Here is a 16,567-nt window from a genome sequence, read left to right on the forward strand (position 1 = left end):
TTTACAAAAGCGGGAATCTTTTGTTTTTGGTCAGATCAAGAGAGCTAACACATCTGTAATTAATATTTTCTTCTTTTTTCTTCTACATAATTATCACATTTCATGACAGTTGTCAGGCAAATACTGTAATTTTTACTGTATTAAATTTTTTAACAGTTTTAGTTATTACAGTGCCCCCCACTCTAACATGCAGATCAATTTATTTATTGAACTTTTATGTACTATGTGCTTCCTTTCTGAACTTTTGGTTGATATTCTGTCTCTCCATTAAAATTAAACATAATAATAAAACACTTTTCCTTTCTTTGTAAGTGAGCAATCTTACAAATGCAGCAGGAGATCATGTAACTATTTCCCCCACTGTAGTTATTCATTGAAAGAATTTATCTGTGGCATTCCTGCACACATTAGACGTTGGTGAATACTGGGCATAGTAATAATGCCTATCCTGTAAAGCCTGTACTGCACATGCCTGACCCTTTTTTGATCATCTATCTAAAAATAACACTGCATGTTCTCATCCACCTCTACAAGAAAATCTCATGGGACAAGGCATTTGTTTTCCTGTTGACCCCTACACTCCCCAACATGCACAATAGCCCATTCTTCTTTGAATATGCCAACAAAAGAGTTTAAATAAAGATCCACTGAGAATGTTTTTACGAGTCCACTTTATTTTCTTTTCCAACATCTCAGCCACATCTCACTCTTCGTTCAACAAAGTGCATTGATTAGACAGCATTTCTGGCAGAAGTAGCTGTGGCGGTGGTGGAGGGGTTTGCAGTCTTGCAGCATGTGTCTATTTCCTTTCTCGCTGCCATTAGAAGTCGCAGTTTGAATTTACACACTCGCCGTTAGATAAGGCATGAAGTTAGGAGCACAAGAACAGAACTGTTATGAAAGAGAGTGACTTATGACACTTTGAATCTACAAGCCAGGAGTCACAAGCTAGGATATGCCAGGATTTCCTTCTTCTTCTTTTTTTTTTTTCCTTCATAGGTCGTCGGCCTTTTGTGTTAGAAAACTAGAACTTCTACAAGTACAACATGGGAAAAGGGTCTGAGTTTAACAAAACCACTGTGCATTTTACAAAAAGCTGCTCATGGCAAACAACCAAACCAACACCGCTAGGCTACTCTGCTCGTTTTTCATTACAGTATGTCTGTACATGCAAAATATAAAAATTAAGTCAACATTGCAGTCAACAGGGAAGGGTGTAAGGCAAATGTGGGTTAGGCGTTTTCAGCTGGGATGGAGCCTTCAAGCACATGACCAGTGGTTTCCAGTAGGGTCATGTGCTGCTTTGCGGAGACGTAGAGGGGCTTTCTGATGGGGCTGAGGGGGGCGGGCCAAGTGTCAAGGGTCAGGAAGAGATGGAACGGGAGGCTCCTTCGGGCTGCGACACAAGAAAAACAGATGACTAGAAATAGGTCACACATTACTGAGTTGTCCGTGGTGGCTGAGGAAGACACCACCATCGCCACGCCTGTGCCACCCAGCGTGCCGGCACCTCCTGAGGCACTTCTGAAGCTCACTTAACAGCTTTCACAAACGAGGCGTGACAGGGGCTCGCAGGGGCTGGTGCACAGCTTAGAGAGGAGGGAGGGGAGGAAGGAGAGTGGGCACTGCCACTCTTTCAGGGCCAGCTCTAAAGCTATTCCTTCAGTGGGACATAGAGGCCTTAAACACACAAAAGAGCTAAAAGAAGATTAGAATTTTTAATCACCACAAATATCTTCATTAGTCCCACTGACTCCGAGGGAAAAACAGGGGATAGTGAGATGCTTTGGTGGTGGATCTAGGTGATCCCCAGGCATGCTGTGTACCCACTGAAGCTGTTTGCAGATGAGTCAACAGTGGCAGTCCTCTGCAAACACGCTGCAGCAAGTGCAGGTTAAAAAGATAACTCCTTCCAAACACCAAGGTGAAGTAAGCAGGATCTTAGTGCTTTAATGAAAAACTTGCCTGTTTTAGATATTAATGCATGCCACTGCATCATGCATACAATACAGGTTGCGTAATTGTATTTTGCACAGAGCTTTGTTAACAGGGTCAAAGAAGCACAAAAAAAGAAGGAAAAAAAATCTGTACTGAATGCAAGTTTATCTTTTTAATTAATCTGGTTACATAAATGCCAAAGAGAAAAGCAACACACAGAAGTTTCTAGCCATTCTACCGAGCCACATAACATCGCACTGCCCTCCAGTGGTAAAGCAGAAAAAAGCAGAGGGTTTTACCTGGGGAGCAGTAAATCGACATCATCAGCATCGCTTAGCTTCAACTACTCCGCCTCTTCCTCCTGTTAGAAGACAAAATCATGTATTGATAACCAACACACACACACACAGAAAGCAGAGACACGTGGCAGTGGTAGAAGGTCGGATTAAAATCTGTTTAAAGTGCCTTTGTGTATTCTATTCTAATGTTTCTAACGGTGCAAGCTTTAATTTGTGGGGAGAAAAAAAAAAAAAAAAAAAAAAAAAAAAAAAGCGATCCCAATGATAGCTGAGACTCTCTCGTTGTTAAACCTTTTACCTGGATGCGTCTCATCAACCGGAGAAGGATTTGTGGGATTCAAAGTGGAAAGACTGCAGTTGTTTCTTAGTTTGTTGCATAAATAAAACAAAACTATTTGAATTGCAATTTAAAAAACAAAAAAAACAAACAAACCCACAGTCTTTACTATGAGTGAGCTACCAAGATGTGTGATGTGTGTTTGTGTCGCACACAAAGATCTTCCCTCTTTACAACACTGGACCAGGCATGGCAAGCACAGGCAGAAGACCACATGTGACAAACTGCTGTAATACTACCTGTGTTTCTTCCAACTCTTCTTCTTCCTCTTCCTCCTCCTTTGAAAAAAATTAAAAAATAAAAAAAGAAGAGGGAGGGGCTATGTGAAGTCATGGCTTAAATAGGGAGAAGGTGAGACGACTTCCCATGTTAGTGGCTGTGTTAAGGATGGGTTAAAAATGGAGAAGATGTCAAGCGTGGGCAGTGGTGATGACAGCAGGGTCGGAAAAAAAACTGAGGAAACTAGTTATGGAGTTCTGTTTTTAATGAGATGACCTAAGTGAGACAAGAGTGGTGCTTAAGCAGGCGCACCGTGTAACATGAGGTTAAACTGCGTGTCACGTGTTTTAAGTGTTACCACTCAAGCCGCGAATGCTGTTCCTGGTTAGTCTTGAAGTAAACAACACGCTCACTGAGGTTATCTATTATTCGATCCTACAACCACTTTATTCCAACAGGTGACCCAAACTAAGAGAGCAGTAAGCCTGGAAACAACGCAGTGTGTCGTCTAACGTGAAATGTTTTTTCTTTTTCTGAGTATTGCATGAGAACAAGATGTGCTCCGTCTCCTCCATCTTCTTTGAAACTTGTCACATCCACTTCACGTCCACTTTCTTCAGATTGCTCTTGGCAAAAAAGGAACAAAAGCCATGGCTTCTTTAAAAAGAAAAAAAAATGTCATCCTGTCAAGTCAGTGCGCCCCATCTCCCAGTACAACAAAACCAAACATGTCCGAGTTATCCTCACGTGCGTGCAGGCCAAGTTTTAAAAGAAGACAACGGAACGTTCAAGCGTTTTTTTTAGGTATCAAAACTAAAAAAAGGGAAAACGTCTTGGCAGACTTGCAGAATGTTTCTCTGTGAAAGTTTCATAAAAGTTTGCTCCAACTCTGAACAACCTCATCTTTGTCCTGGCTTGTTTGAGGCCATATGAGTTATACTGCACACAATATTCACTGAACCAATGACAAGTACGATCTTGAGGAGAGAGAGTTCGCCTGAACATGTGCACACAGTCTTTCTCTGCAATCGGATCATGCATGAAAAGAAAAATCCCAGTCTCTGTGTGATTCACACCGTGCAAAACTTATACAAAGATTCTATAATCCAGATATACCTCTTGCACTTCAGCCTCTTCTTCCTCCTGTGGAACACGAAAACAGGCAGTTTTGAAAAAGAAACCAACATTATGGTCCATATGTGACTCGCATATCTGTTACTACATGAAATCCACCTTTAAGGTTTAGGTCAAATATGATCAGGTTTATCATGCTGCAAACCAGCAGGCATGTCCATGGAAAGTGGACCTAAAAGTCCATGCAGCACACCAAAAGAAAGAAGGAGAAAGGGAGAGAAGGGCAAGTCTGTCAAGCTTTAAAAAAATTAATTAATTAATAAAAAATAAAAAAAAAAATTAAAAAAAAGTAGAACCACCAGAAACTACAGCACTGCCTTGTTCGTCTTGCTCCTGCAAGAGAGGTTGGACAAGGACAAAACAGATGGGAAGGAAGAGCAGAAAAACGGCAGGGCGAAGCACTGAAGCATAAGCAGCGTAAACTCAAGCAGAGGCTGGAATGTCTCTGAGAAGCAGAGCCCTTTTCACACAGCACTTAGAACCAGACTTTTTTTTTTTTTTTTTTTTTTTTAAAACAACTTTTTGAACCAACTGATTATTCATTGTGTTGGTGTGTTGCAGGGGGCAGAGTCTGATTTAGGGAATGGTTAAAGTGTGGACTCTTTAGAGGAGCTACCCTTGAGATGAGCAACGCTGGGTGAAAAACCGGCTGGGCTGACTCACCAGACTTCAAACCCTGTCCACAGGGTGCAGACTGAAAAACAGTGCAAGAGCAAGTGTGTGAGTTTGCTTTTTGAAAGTTGGGTCACATGAAGTTGAAAAGTTTTGGGGATGTGTCCTGACAGGCAAAATCCAGGGCAAAAAAAGGCCCATAAAACACTCTTTCAACATAATGACATAACTGAGGAAAATGGATTATTACATTGTTACCATGATTGTCTTTTTTAATGAGCCCTATATTGGTCATTTCTTTATGAGAATTACTTGAGGTGCTGTATTAATCATCACTCTGGATGATACGTCTTTGACTTTGACTTGTGTTGTTTTTTTGGTCTTTTAGCATTTTACTCTGACCCTTTGTTATCACAGACACGAGGCGACCAATTCATTGTTTCTGGCAAAAGACAAAATATGCTAACAAATAGTGAAATACTAATCATTGAAGGAATGCTTGAGGTGTGAAAGAGATTAATAATCTGACAAAGTAATGAGTCACTAAACAAAAACAACAAAAAGAAAAAAACAAGACAAACTCAGGAAGGCTAGAAGCAGTTTAAAATAAAACATGAATCTACCTCAAGCTGTCGTAGCTCTTCTTCCTCCTAAAAAAAAAAAAAGAAAAAGTAACAGGCAGCAGGTCAGCCGGCTGTGTGGGGAGCAAAAGAGCACAACAGGCATGTGGTATGGAAATGTCTTATGATTTCAAATGAAACTATGGGAACAGTCGAAGTTGTCAGGAAGCAGCTAGAAAACTGGGAAGAAATGAGGAACGGGATGTTAGCAGAAAGACAGGAAAGGTCAAAAAAAAAAAAAAAAAAAAAAACTTGAGGAGATCGTAATAAAGAGAGAGCAGAGAGAGGGGTAGACAGGTGAAGTCTTCAAAGTTGGCAATTTAAAAGGCAGACCAAGACCCTCCCAAACCCATCTGGACGACCTTCCCTGATATCTGCACCATCAAACCCACACTGCTGATGACTGTATGGAGGAACCGCACAGAAAGAGACGAACAGAGAAGCACAGTTACCTCTGACTGCAAATCCTCTTCCTCCTGGAGGGAGCAAACCAAGAGGGCAAAGGAGTCAAATGTCATACAGCGTGTGTGTGTTTGTGTACACGAGGAACCAGCAGACACAGCTCTGATATTGATGCATCTAGACCAGGGGTGTCAAACACAAGGCCCGGGGACCAGAATCAGCCCCGCAAAGACCTCAATCAAGCTCATTGGGGGAAATGTGAATTAAGGCATAAATATTGGATTTTAAACTGTATTTTACTAAGTTTTGCTGCTTTTCCTACAGATAAAGACCTTTTAGCATTCTTGCATTTACTACAGCAGCATTTCTTTATTGTGCATAAAAACTGAGAAATACTGAAATTAATTTATATTAAAGGGGATTAAATGCGTCGTTAAACTGTATGTGGGCTGTATGTTGGCCACAATGTAAATTGAGTTTGACCCCCCTGACCTAGCCTGTGTGAAATGAGTCAGGTGAGGGATGGGCTGGAACATGAACTCAAAAAAAACAAAAAAAAAACAACAACATATCAACTCTGAAATGCTAAATGAGATCAGTCATTTGGTGTTTAACGCGTGAGTCAATTAGGCAGCTTTTTTTAATGTGTATGTGTTAGTCCCCATAGGGAAATAGTTCCTCTGCATTTAACCCATTCACCCAGTGAAGCAGTGGGCAGCCACCAATGCAGCGCCCGGGGAGCAGTGTGAAGGGACGGTACCTTGCTCAGGGGTAGGGATGGGTATCGTTTAGGTTTTATCCGATACCAGTACCAAACCGGTACTTTTGAAACTGTGCCAGTGCTTAAACCGGTGCTTAAAGAATAGAGAACACATAATTGGTCCAAAACACTCATGTTCAGCTGTTTTTTTTTGTAAAAAGATAACAATGTGTGCCTTTTCTGCAGCTATAGGGGATTTATGGCATCACTCTTGGCTGGAAGCAGTGCTTAAACAATGGAAAAAATACAAACTTTGTCCAAAAACCTCTCATGTTTGGCTGTTTTCCACTTTTTCTTTTAGCCTCATTTTAGCCTTTTTGGCCAGGGTGAAGGGAGTATCTGCCATTAAACAAGAAGACAGCCTCATGTAACTACGACGGTGTTTGCTAGTTCACCTTACATGCCTTCATGTAATAATGTGGTTAGCCTACTCAACGTAAATTACACACGAACAACATTAAGCTACTCACGCAGAGAAGAATGGCTGCTGCTGCCATCATCATCATCCGTCATCATCCTGCTACACTGGCAGGGCTAGGGGCCAGGACTCTACTCTTCGGGTTTTTTGCAGATGTTGCTAACTCCGGGTCCGATAACAGGCATCACACCCACAGTAGATGTGCTCAATGTGAGGTCTCACAGCAAGCTATCAAATACGGCGCATTTCTCGGCTTTTAAAAAACCCTATACGTCGCCAGGTGTTTCATCAGTTTTGAGATGTTACCTCCTTTGCACAGTATCACCTTAAAGCACTTGTTGCAGGCTGCTGAGTTTGCATATTTTGCTGTGAAGTACAGCCAGACTTTGACCGCTTCGCTTTGGGCATTTTTAATCTGTAGCTCTGCTCTAAAAGAACGTACGTACCTGGGCCCGCCTACTACGCTCACAAAGGTAAAATGATTGGCTGGAATCCAAAGTGTATGACATCTCAGGAAAAAAAGCACCGAAATAAAGCACCGAAATGTGCGCTTCCTTTCGGTCTGGTTACTACCGTTTATGTCAGAACCGGTGCCGTAATGGCACCAGATACCGGTACCCATCCCTACTCAGGGGTACCTCAGGGTAGCCGTTCAGTGGAGTCGAACCCCCGACCTTCCGATCATGGGGCCACCACTCTACCTACTGAGCTATACTTGCATTCAGCCTATCTCAGTTAGAACTGCTTTAAAACCCCGTATTATAAGTGTTTACACTGCACAAGATTAAAAGACATATTTTAAATAGCAGAGGTTCCTTAAGCACTCAGATTTTTGTAAACAGTGAAAGTGATGGGAGACAAAGAGAGAGAAAAATTCTCACTGGCCTTGACAAGCACAGAGTGAGGGAGGTGGTACAGCATGTTTTCACTGCTATTCAAAAGTGTGGGGTCACACAGAAAAATTCACATTTTTCAAAGACTCGCCTTAAACTTTAAATGAATAGAAAATACAGTGAAGAAATCAAGGTTAGCCACAATGAGAAGTTCATCCTTCCAACTCTGGTGTCATTAAACACACCTTTGCAGAGCAGTTTGTTAAAGTAATATGGAAACCTTCCCCCCACGCTTCCTACAGTAAACTAAGTCACTTCCCACAGCAACTCAGGGACTGGTCACTCTGTTATCACAGAATAGCAGCTTACTGCATCTTCTCCAAAGAGATATACCGAAATCTTCCCAGAACAGAGTAAACTCTCTGCTATGAAGTCTTAAGGATCTTAAATTTGGGGGGGGGGGGTCCATTTCCTTGGATGGAATAGTCCTGGTTTTTTAGAACAAGAAGACTTAAGTTTTAGAAAAGGGCTCTTTTGGGGCCGTTATGAGACTGCAACTGACTCACGCAGACTAATGCTTCACACACTCGACTAGCCAAATTTAAATTGTTCCTTTGGAGGTATAATAATTCATTTTTGGAAGTTATTTGATGCTCAAAAAACCTAGAATGTTGTAACTATGCATTAATAAGTGTGTAATTCAATTTTCCAACAATTTTATGTATTCTCATAAACTTAGTGTCCAAGCCCAATAATGTTAGGTCAATTTCAAAGAAAGTTTCACTAACACTGGCTAACAGGGGCTAACAGCAGCTAACAGTAGCAGAAACAGCAGTGCTTACTGATAGAAAAGTTCAATCTATCCTCAACAACTCACCTGGCTATGGCTGCCATTGGACAGAAGTGAGATTCACTGCCTTCTAGCAGACTCCTTTCACAAAATTTTACATCCAAAATAATGTAAAAAAAAAAAAATAATTAAAAAAATTAAAAAAATTTAAGTGACCCAAAACTTTTTAGAAATCTTTTATAAGTTTAGCTCATGTCAGTGTCCGAAAGTCTGAATGACTGGCAAGTACACGTGTTTGGGTAAAGGTGAAGACTGGTCTAAACCAGCAATGACTGCTAAGAAAAGAAAGAATTAATAAGCACCCGCTTAAATTATTCTGCATGCGTTGCACAGTATGTTAATAAATTATTTTCCCTCTCAAATAAAAAAGATGAAGAACACATGTCATTTATTGAATGCACATAGTTATTAAAAATGCTGGGATAGTAACTGCTGCTGTTTCTGTGTATTGTGTCTATAAAACATCAATAAAGCACTGTTCCCTATTAAATAGTGAAATAAGTGTTACGTGAATTTTTTTAGATAATCTCACCTGCTCTTCTTCCTCTTCTGCTTGGCCCTCCTGACAGTGGAGATAAGATAGCATTAGAGACATCAGAGACCACACACACACACACACACACACACACACACACACACACACACACACACACACACACACACACACACACACACACACACACACACACACACGACAGAGTGAGGAGTTTCTGGGGACCCTATACTAACACACCTTGACCAGGATAGTTAACAGTAAGTGAATTGTGTCATCAACTCAAAAACCAAACATAAGACACCTAATGGAATTGACAGAAAGGCAATAATAAATAAATTAAACATCCACTGGCAATGATGAGACGTGTAAGAATGATGATTAGGGATCTCGGCGAGGTGAATTAGTAAATTACTGAGTCCAGGGAAGGAGACTTGAGGAGAAGATGCAGATACAAGGTTGACAGGAACTTGAAAATGAGGGAAACCTTAAATGTGGAGTAAAGGAGGAGATTAAAGGGAAAACAAGGATTCTGAGTGGAAGAAATTGGCATTCCAAGGATGGAGGCAGAGGAAAAACGAAGGGAGATTAGGGTCTAGTTAAGGCGCAATTACAGTGTCTTCTGTGACCTCGTCTGTTTCTTCCACTGCTGCTTCCTCCTCCTCCTTCACTGTGGGGGCTTCGTCTCCTACCGATTCTGCAGTCTCTTCCTTTGCTGCCCCCTCCTGTTCCTCCTCATCACCCTCACCTTCTTCATTCTCATCAGTGGCCTGCTTCACCTCTTTATTTGAATCCCCATTACGATCCTCCACTGGAACCTTGTTATTGTAAGGTGTAAACAATAGTGTGTGAAAGAAGAAATACACAAAGAAATAAAAAAAAAAATCTGATATACTACTTCAGGCACTGCTTTAGCAGTATTACAATGGTTGGCTCATCAGATGGAAAGGTTTATGAACTCAAAACAATGATGTTATCCTGGTAGGTTGTCATCCAGTTAAAAAAATAAATAAATAAATAAAAATAGGAAGGGAAAGCTAAAAAGTCAAGGTGTAGGTTGTTAGAAAACAAATCCAAAGTTGGATATGCTAAAAATTAATACTGACATTTTAAAATGAGAATATAGATATTTTTCTCTTTTCTGTAAAAAAAATATTAAGTTACAGCTAACGGCAAATTAGCTTAACTTAGCCTAACACGAAACCTGTAAAAGGAAGAAACAAACAAAGAAAAACAGGTAACAGTATTTGTCCAACATTCATTAGTTTAAAAAGTTTACTGCGCCAGATTAAACACACCAAATGTAACGTGTTAATTGTGAAGCACTCATTTGCTAGATTACCTGTTTTTACCATGTCTGCTAAGCTAATACTAGCATAATTTCACATTAAATTTTCAGTTATAAGAGAGGTACAATATGGGTTTTTTTAACATATTGTGTTATACCTCTTTCAAATAGCCAATAAGTATCTTTATCCAAATGTCAAACTATTCTTCTACAAGGCTAAATCTAAAAAAATCTTATTCACATTGTTAGTTCAATTAACCAGAAATACAGGTTTGGTCTAAAGTAGTTTGGCGCTGTCTTTCTGAAGCAGGCCGATGTGAAAAGTGTTCCTGGACTGTCACAGTTAAACGCAGTCATCATTTACAATACAGGTTTTTGGCTTTGTCTCTTATGTGAAGAGACTGATGAAAATTTATTGATCTCATATTGAGAATATATACTGTAACTGGAAATCCTAAATATATTATTAGCAAATTGTTGACTACTAAGTCACGTTTTCTCTGCCATATGACTCTTCTGAAGCATTGCCTACTTCAGAGACTAAAATTATAAAATTGTGATAAAAATGATAAAGAACATGAAATGTAACAGTAAAATGCAATATTGTTGCAAATAGGACAAGAGATCAGTGCTGCAGAAAATCGTTACTCTTGGGGCTAAAATTTGGGAAATTAGAAAGGGAAATCTGGGCTACGGTAGGTAAGCTCTAGTGAACTGAGAACTAGCAGGAATTTTCTCGTGGTAATAATCTTGTCAGAAATAAATATGTTATTAAATATATCTATTAGAAAAAAATGCTTTTGATAAAAATAAAACATCAAATTTTACGATTTACACACAATAATACCACAGTTTGGTTGCTTCACAGCCCTTTGGCAGTCTGAACACAGCAATGCAGTGTCACAGTGTTATGATGACAAATCAGAATAGTGTGTTATTATGAGCTCACATTTCTCACTCATGCAACACCAGAATAAGTCGATGTGGTAGATGAGACAGGGCAGCCATGAAGAAATTAGGAATCTCTTTAAGTCACCAGTTATGGACAGAAGGAAAGTTGTTAAGTGACGCTGAAAATTTAAGATGAGACACGGTGAAAAGAAACTAAACACAGACTAAATGAAGGCATTACTATTGTGTCGTCAAGGTTTTCCTCAGCATGGGTGCCATTCTCCACAATGTTATCCTTGTCAGCTTGCTCTGCTTCCTGTACCAAGGAAATTACCAGGTTTAACACAATCGCGTTGACATTTAGTGTCCGGATAACTTGCCAAAATGTCCACGGCATGTTTTTGTTTCTTTTAGTCACTCAGATCTGGTTACCTACAAAACAAGTTCCACTGCATCTAATTTCAACACATTTAATTGTTAAAGAAAAAACAAATTTCAGTTTTAAATTAATTGAATTTTGAAAAATGTGTTCGAATCTCACATCAGTCAAAAGCAGATATATGAAGACTGGAACTTTGGATAAATACAGTTAGGGCCATAATTACCTCCACAGCGGATTTTAAACCAAACAATTAAGATAGGATTGAAGTGCTAAACTTCCGTTTCAGTGGTTTAACTAAAGCAATTTAGCAATTACAGCCATTTTTATACACACTTCCCCATTTTCAGAGTCTCAAAGGTAATTAACTGATTCATTTTCACAAATCACCTGCTTGCTTAACACCAAAATGCCAGGGACATCACAGACAGTTAAAATGGATGAATACAACTTTACAACATCGAGAACACTCGTCACAAGGTAGGCATCTCATTGTCAAGACCTACAGTCAAGACCCTTATTAAATGTAAATACAGAAAGTTTACAACAAGTTGCAAACCTCCGGTTACACTCAAGAGCAAGAAAGTCAGGTTAGAGACAGAAAACATCTAAAGGAGCCTGAACAGCTCTGAAAAAATTCTTTGGACAGAAACAGAAACTAAGATGCAAAAGAATAATTGGAAGAAAAAAGTAAGTAGAAGGAGAGAAATACTGTAGATGTTATAACATGGGCATGTATGGCTGCCAGTACATCTGGGTCACTAGTGTTTATGATTATGTGACTGACAAAAGCAGCAGGATGAACTGTGAAGTGTACAGATCTGCACCCTCTGCTCAGATTTAGCCAAATGCTGCAAAACTGATCAAACAGCTTCACAATGCAAATGTATATCAACCCAAAGCGTGCTGCAAAAGAAACCCATGAGTCCCTCAAGGCAAAGAAACATGATACTCACAATGGCCAAGTCAGGCATCTGAGCTCAACCCAACAGAGCAGCTTCGTAGTTATTAAATACAAAATCAAATGCAGAAGAAGCAACAAGTGAAGGTGGCTGCAGTAAAAAGCTGGCAGAGCATCTTAAACAAGGAAACACCACATTTGGTGATAACCATAGGTTCTACACTTCAGGAGGTCATTAAAAAAAACAAAAAAAAAAACAATAAACAATCCTTATATTTAAAACTATACTAGTTGTCCGATTACTTTTGAAGATCAGAAAAGTGATTACTTTGTACAAAAAGGGCTGTTTTTCATAAACAGTTAACACTTAACTGATGTTAAACTTCCTGAATTAAAGCCAATAGTCTGCACTTCAATCACATTTTGGCTGATCTAAATCCCACTGCATTGGTGCAAAGAGTTAAAACTACAAAACGTGTAATAGTTCAAATACTTATGGACTAAAGTGCAGCCTAAACTAGGTACACACAACCTAAGTTCTGAAAGAATTTTCCTGTGATGAGCATAAACGTGGACTAAATTATTTAATATATGAATAAAGGAAGAGAGACTATTTGTTGCATCTTTGTTTTTACTTGTACGTTATGACAGCACAGATGTTCTTATTTAATTGGGAATTTTGTTGTACACATGAAGTTTTGAAAATTCATCATGGTATTTTCAGACTTTTTATTGTTTTATGAGCCATAAATGATAGGAACCCCCTCATTATAAGAAGGGAGTTAAACCTGTTTGTGTCCAAAATGATAGCTGGATACATTGATTTCATCTGATTACAAACCTTTCAATAACAATAAAGAAGAGCATTTATTCTTCTGACATTCTTTTGATTCAAATTAATCACCTTAAACTCTCAAGTCTTACCTGGAAAACTAAAACATAATGTATCATAATGTTGCAATTCATATACAATCGATAAAAGAATATTGTGTATTGAAGAAAGTCAAAGCAGAATTAGTCCAAGCTGAATTGTTGGACTAACTCTGTTGTATCAGTACTGAAGTAAAAGATTAGAGATATTAGAGAAGAAATGTGGCTTTTGCATACGTTTTCCACAACATACAGTAGAAAATAATACTGACCTTTGACCCAGGAGGAGGGGGCAACCCCAGGAAGGTGTACACTAAATTGTCCTCTTTGGCATCAAAGAATGTGTCGTAGTCCTGCACAAGATTTAGAGATCTAAATCAATACAATAATTTACTTTCCCTCCAATTTTAACTTTGTTGCTACAGTTGTTCCATTACAGACATTAAAGTGCATTTCCTATGCTTTTCTCTCAATATTCTGAAGGTAGACACAAGTTAAAAACATTGGCGTATCTGAATGCGATGTATACTCACCCCACAATAACTCTCTTCGTTGAAGATTTGTGGGGGGAGGGGGATGCCGTTGGCTGGCTTCTTGTCCTCAGGGACGTTCTGCCTCATCCACATGCGGTTGTCCTCATTGCACGCGATGTCCAGTGGAGTGTAGTCAACTTTAAGAGCCTCCAAGAAGCCAACCACATCTTGCTGCTTCTTCTTGATCTGCGAGGCAGAGAAATCCTCCCTGATTGCACTGTATATGAGGAGAAGCCTGGAATATTTAACCTCAGGATGGCAGCTGCAGCATTCTGGGGTTTGGAATATCAACTAACATTATTTAAATGACAGCATGGATTCACATCTGATGCTCTACATAGTGCTCCCTTCCCATCCTCTCCTACTAAGTAAACACAGAAACCATTGACAACAATTTAAAAGAAGTACGAGTTTTACTTTATTTTTTTACCGTACTTGGTTTATTATTATTGTCTATGTAACAGGTGTCCTATCTTCTGTGTATTTTTTACTTATCTTGTTTTCATTTTGTATATTTTTTATTAATATTTATTGAGCTTTTCTACTTCATCTATCATAGTATATAAGTTGTTACAGGTTGTGTTTTACGCTGTGGCTTAATTTCATTTCCCACGCAACTATCTCAGGCTTTGCAGTCAATGGTCTCAAAATGAGAAAGCAGGTGAGCAGCAGTTGTCTGGGCAGAAATCCATCGTTGATACCAGAGGTCTACCAGAGGCTTCAAGCTGATAGCAAGGCAATGCTAACTAAAAGAAAAAAGAAAAAAAAACTCTTGTATGCAGAAGAGCATCTTTGAATGCACAGTACATCAAACCTTGAAGCAAATGGACTACAGCAGCAGAAGACCACACCAGGTGCCACTCCTGTCATTTAAGGACAAGAAATTGAGACTACGATTCACACAGGCTCATCAACTGGACAACAGAAGACTAAAAACATCGCCTCGTCCTGTGAGTCTTGAGTTTTTCTGCAATGTTCGAATAGGGTCAGAATTTAGTGTACACAAAATGCTTCCATCCTGCCTTTTATCAACAGTTCAGGTTGCTGGTGGTTGTGTAACGGATGTGGATCTCAGTACAATTAGCCCCCTTAGTACCAACTGAGCACCATTTAAACACCACAGCCTACTGGAGTATTGATTGCTGCTGACCCTGTCCATCCCTTTATGACCTAACAAGGTGTGCCTCATAAAGCGACTCTTGAGTGTATATTATCTGATCTTATTTTATTTTAAGCCCTTAAATAAGCAGAAACACAACATGATTGCTTTTTCCAGCTTCTCAGATGCCAACATATGCTATTATCCTTGTGTTATATGGTGTTGAATGACTAATAGTTTTCTGTTTTGGTCTGTTAATAATCCATAATCCATGTTTCTGGGCTCTGGTGAAGGTTGAATGTCTTCATGTTTGATCTTTTTACTTGTATCTACATCTGCTGACAGATCATATTTAAACTGATAAAAAAAAAACTGATTAAAAAGTGTAAAAATGAAAAAATAAATCAATAAAAAAAATACAAACAGCAGGGTCGAAAAAGGGACAAATAAGAGGATAAACAACGATGCATTTTCTAAGAGTTAATGAGGACTGTTGTGGTCAGTCATTGAGTGTCATCTGCTAATACGGGTAGATGACCATACCCGCATGAAACAAGTCCACTCAAAGGATAAACCCCAAGTAGTGTGTGTTGTGATACAACACTGCTAAGTGGGCCCCAACCACTTTAGCATGGCCAAAAGTGGATGTAAGAAATAAATTCACCCTCCCCTCTGCTGTTATCATCCCACCTAACATATACACCGTTACCTCAATGCGAGTCTGACTTAAAGTTTCATGTTAAATCTCTTTTTGGGGGAGACACCGACGTCAAGCGTCTGCATGTGGAGGTCCTTAACATGCAAAAAAAAAAAAAAAACTTTGGGAGCCCCTGTTCTAGAAAGCTCTGCATATAAATCACATCGACCTGCGAGACAATTAAACAAAGAACCAGAGCCTCTCAGGCGTAAACTCAGGCACAAATCAAACCGTGCACTTGCCTGCAGTGTTTAGATATGCCTAATAAAAGTCAAGTCACATTCATTTCGAGGTTTAACGCTCTCGTGTCACTGTATGAGTGACAGTCCTGGCCGGTTACAACCACAAAAGTTCACTTTAAGAGAAATAAATCCTTTGGAGTAAAAAGCTTACCGCTGTGGATCCCGACGAAGACGCGAGGAAAACTTTAATGACCATTTTGCTACAATTTATTTTGTCGACTATGCAACAAGCGGTCTCTTAAAGGAGCAGGCAGCCTTCTCTATTATTAGAGCACACCCTGGACGGAGACATAGCACAGCGATCACTCACTCACTCACACACACACACGGTTATTTTTGTCTCCAGGCTCCATTAGTGAGGGTCGGCCCGTAGGGGCGCAGCACTACTCACAAACACTGATTGGCAACTTCAGCTGTCTGTCGGTGAGGGAGGGGGCGCAGTGGAGCTGGTTCCCAGCGTCCTGCTGAGTGCATATATGGACAGAAATAGCACTGACCAGCACTATAGGCTGACAGGTTTTCAAACCCGGTGTTGTGCCAAAAAGTGATCGGCTGCCAAAAACTGTATTCCGATGTTTCTGTATGTTTTCTTTGCGTGACACCTTTGCTTATATTGGTAAAGATATTGTGGTGAAAAGGTTTTTACAAAGGGATCATACATAAAATAAAGAAATTGTGTTTTTGCAAGTAATCTTTATGACTCTGTGTTACTTTACCTACATGTTAATCCTAAAAATTATTAAAATATCTTA

The 16,567-nt window shown here is 39.5% G+C and overlaps 1 protein-coding gene across 21 annotated transcripts; it reads right to left on the minus strand.

The window, feature by feature from the left end:
- Positions 1-964: 964 nt before the first annotated feature.
- On the minus strand, positions 965-16,153 carry LOC147314327 (adapter SH3BGRL-like). Of its 21 annotated transcripts, none has more exons than XM_086261181.1 (12): positions 15,967-16,149; positions 13,778-13,963; positions 13,517-13,597; positions 11,336-11,410; positions 9,545-9,733; positions 8,955-8,984; positions 5,612-5,635; positions 5,163-5,189; positions 3,910-3,936; positions 2,814-2,852; positions 2,238-2,299; positions 965-1,396 (listed from the first exon to the last, which is right to left on the minus strand). In XM_086261181.1, the coding sequence occupies exons 1-11, from the start codon at positions 16,009-16,011 to the stop codon at positions 2,282-2,284; spliced, it is 741 nt and encodes a 246-aa protein (XP_086117307.1). In that variant the 5' UTR covers positions 16,012-16,149; the 3' UTR covers positions 965-1,396; positions 2,238-2,281. The 21 variants fall into 21 exon arrangements, with proteins under 21 accessions (XP_086117307.1, XP_086117305.1, XP_086117310.1 ...); XM_086261179.1 differs by having other exon boundaries at positions 9,530-9,733; XM_086261184.1 differs by lacking the exon at positions 5,612-5,635.
- Positions 16,154-16,567: the final 414 nt, after the last annotated feature.

The sequence above is a fragment of the Aulonocara sp. 'chitande type north' Nkhata Bay genome, linkage group LG14 (genome assembly GCF_057382095.1).
Source record: "Aulonocara sp. 'chitande type north' Nkhata Bay isolate Kocher_YH1m ecotype deep benthic linkage group LG14, A_spYH_male_GT1.1, whole genome shotgun sequence".
NCBI lineage: Eukaryota > Metazoa > Chordata > Actinopteri > Cichliformes > Cichlidae > Aulonocara > Aulonocara sp. 'chitande type north' Nkhata Bay.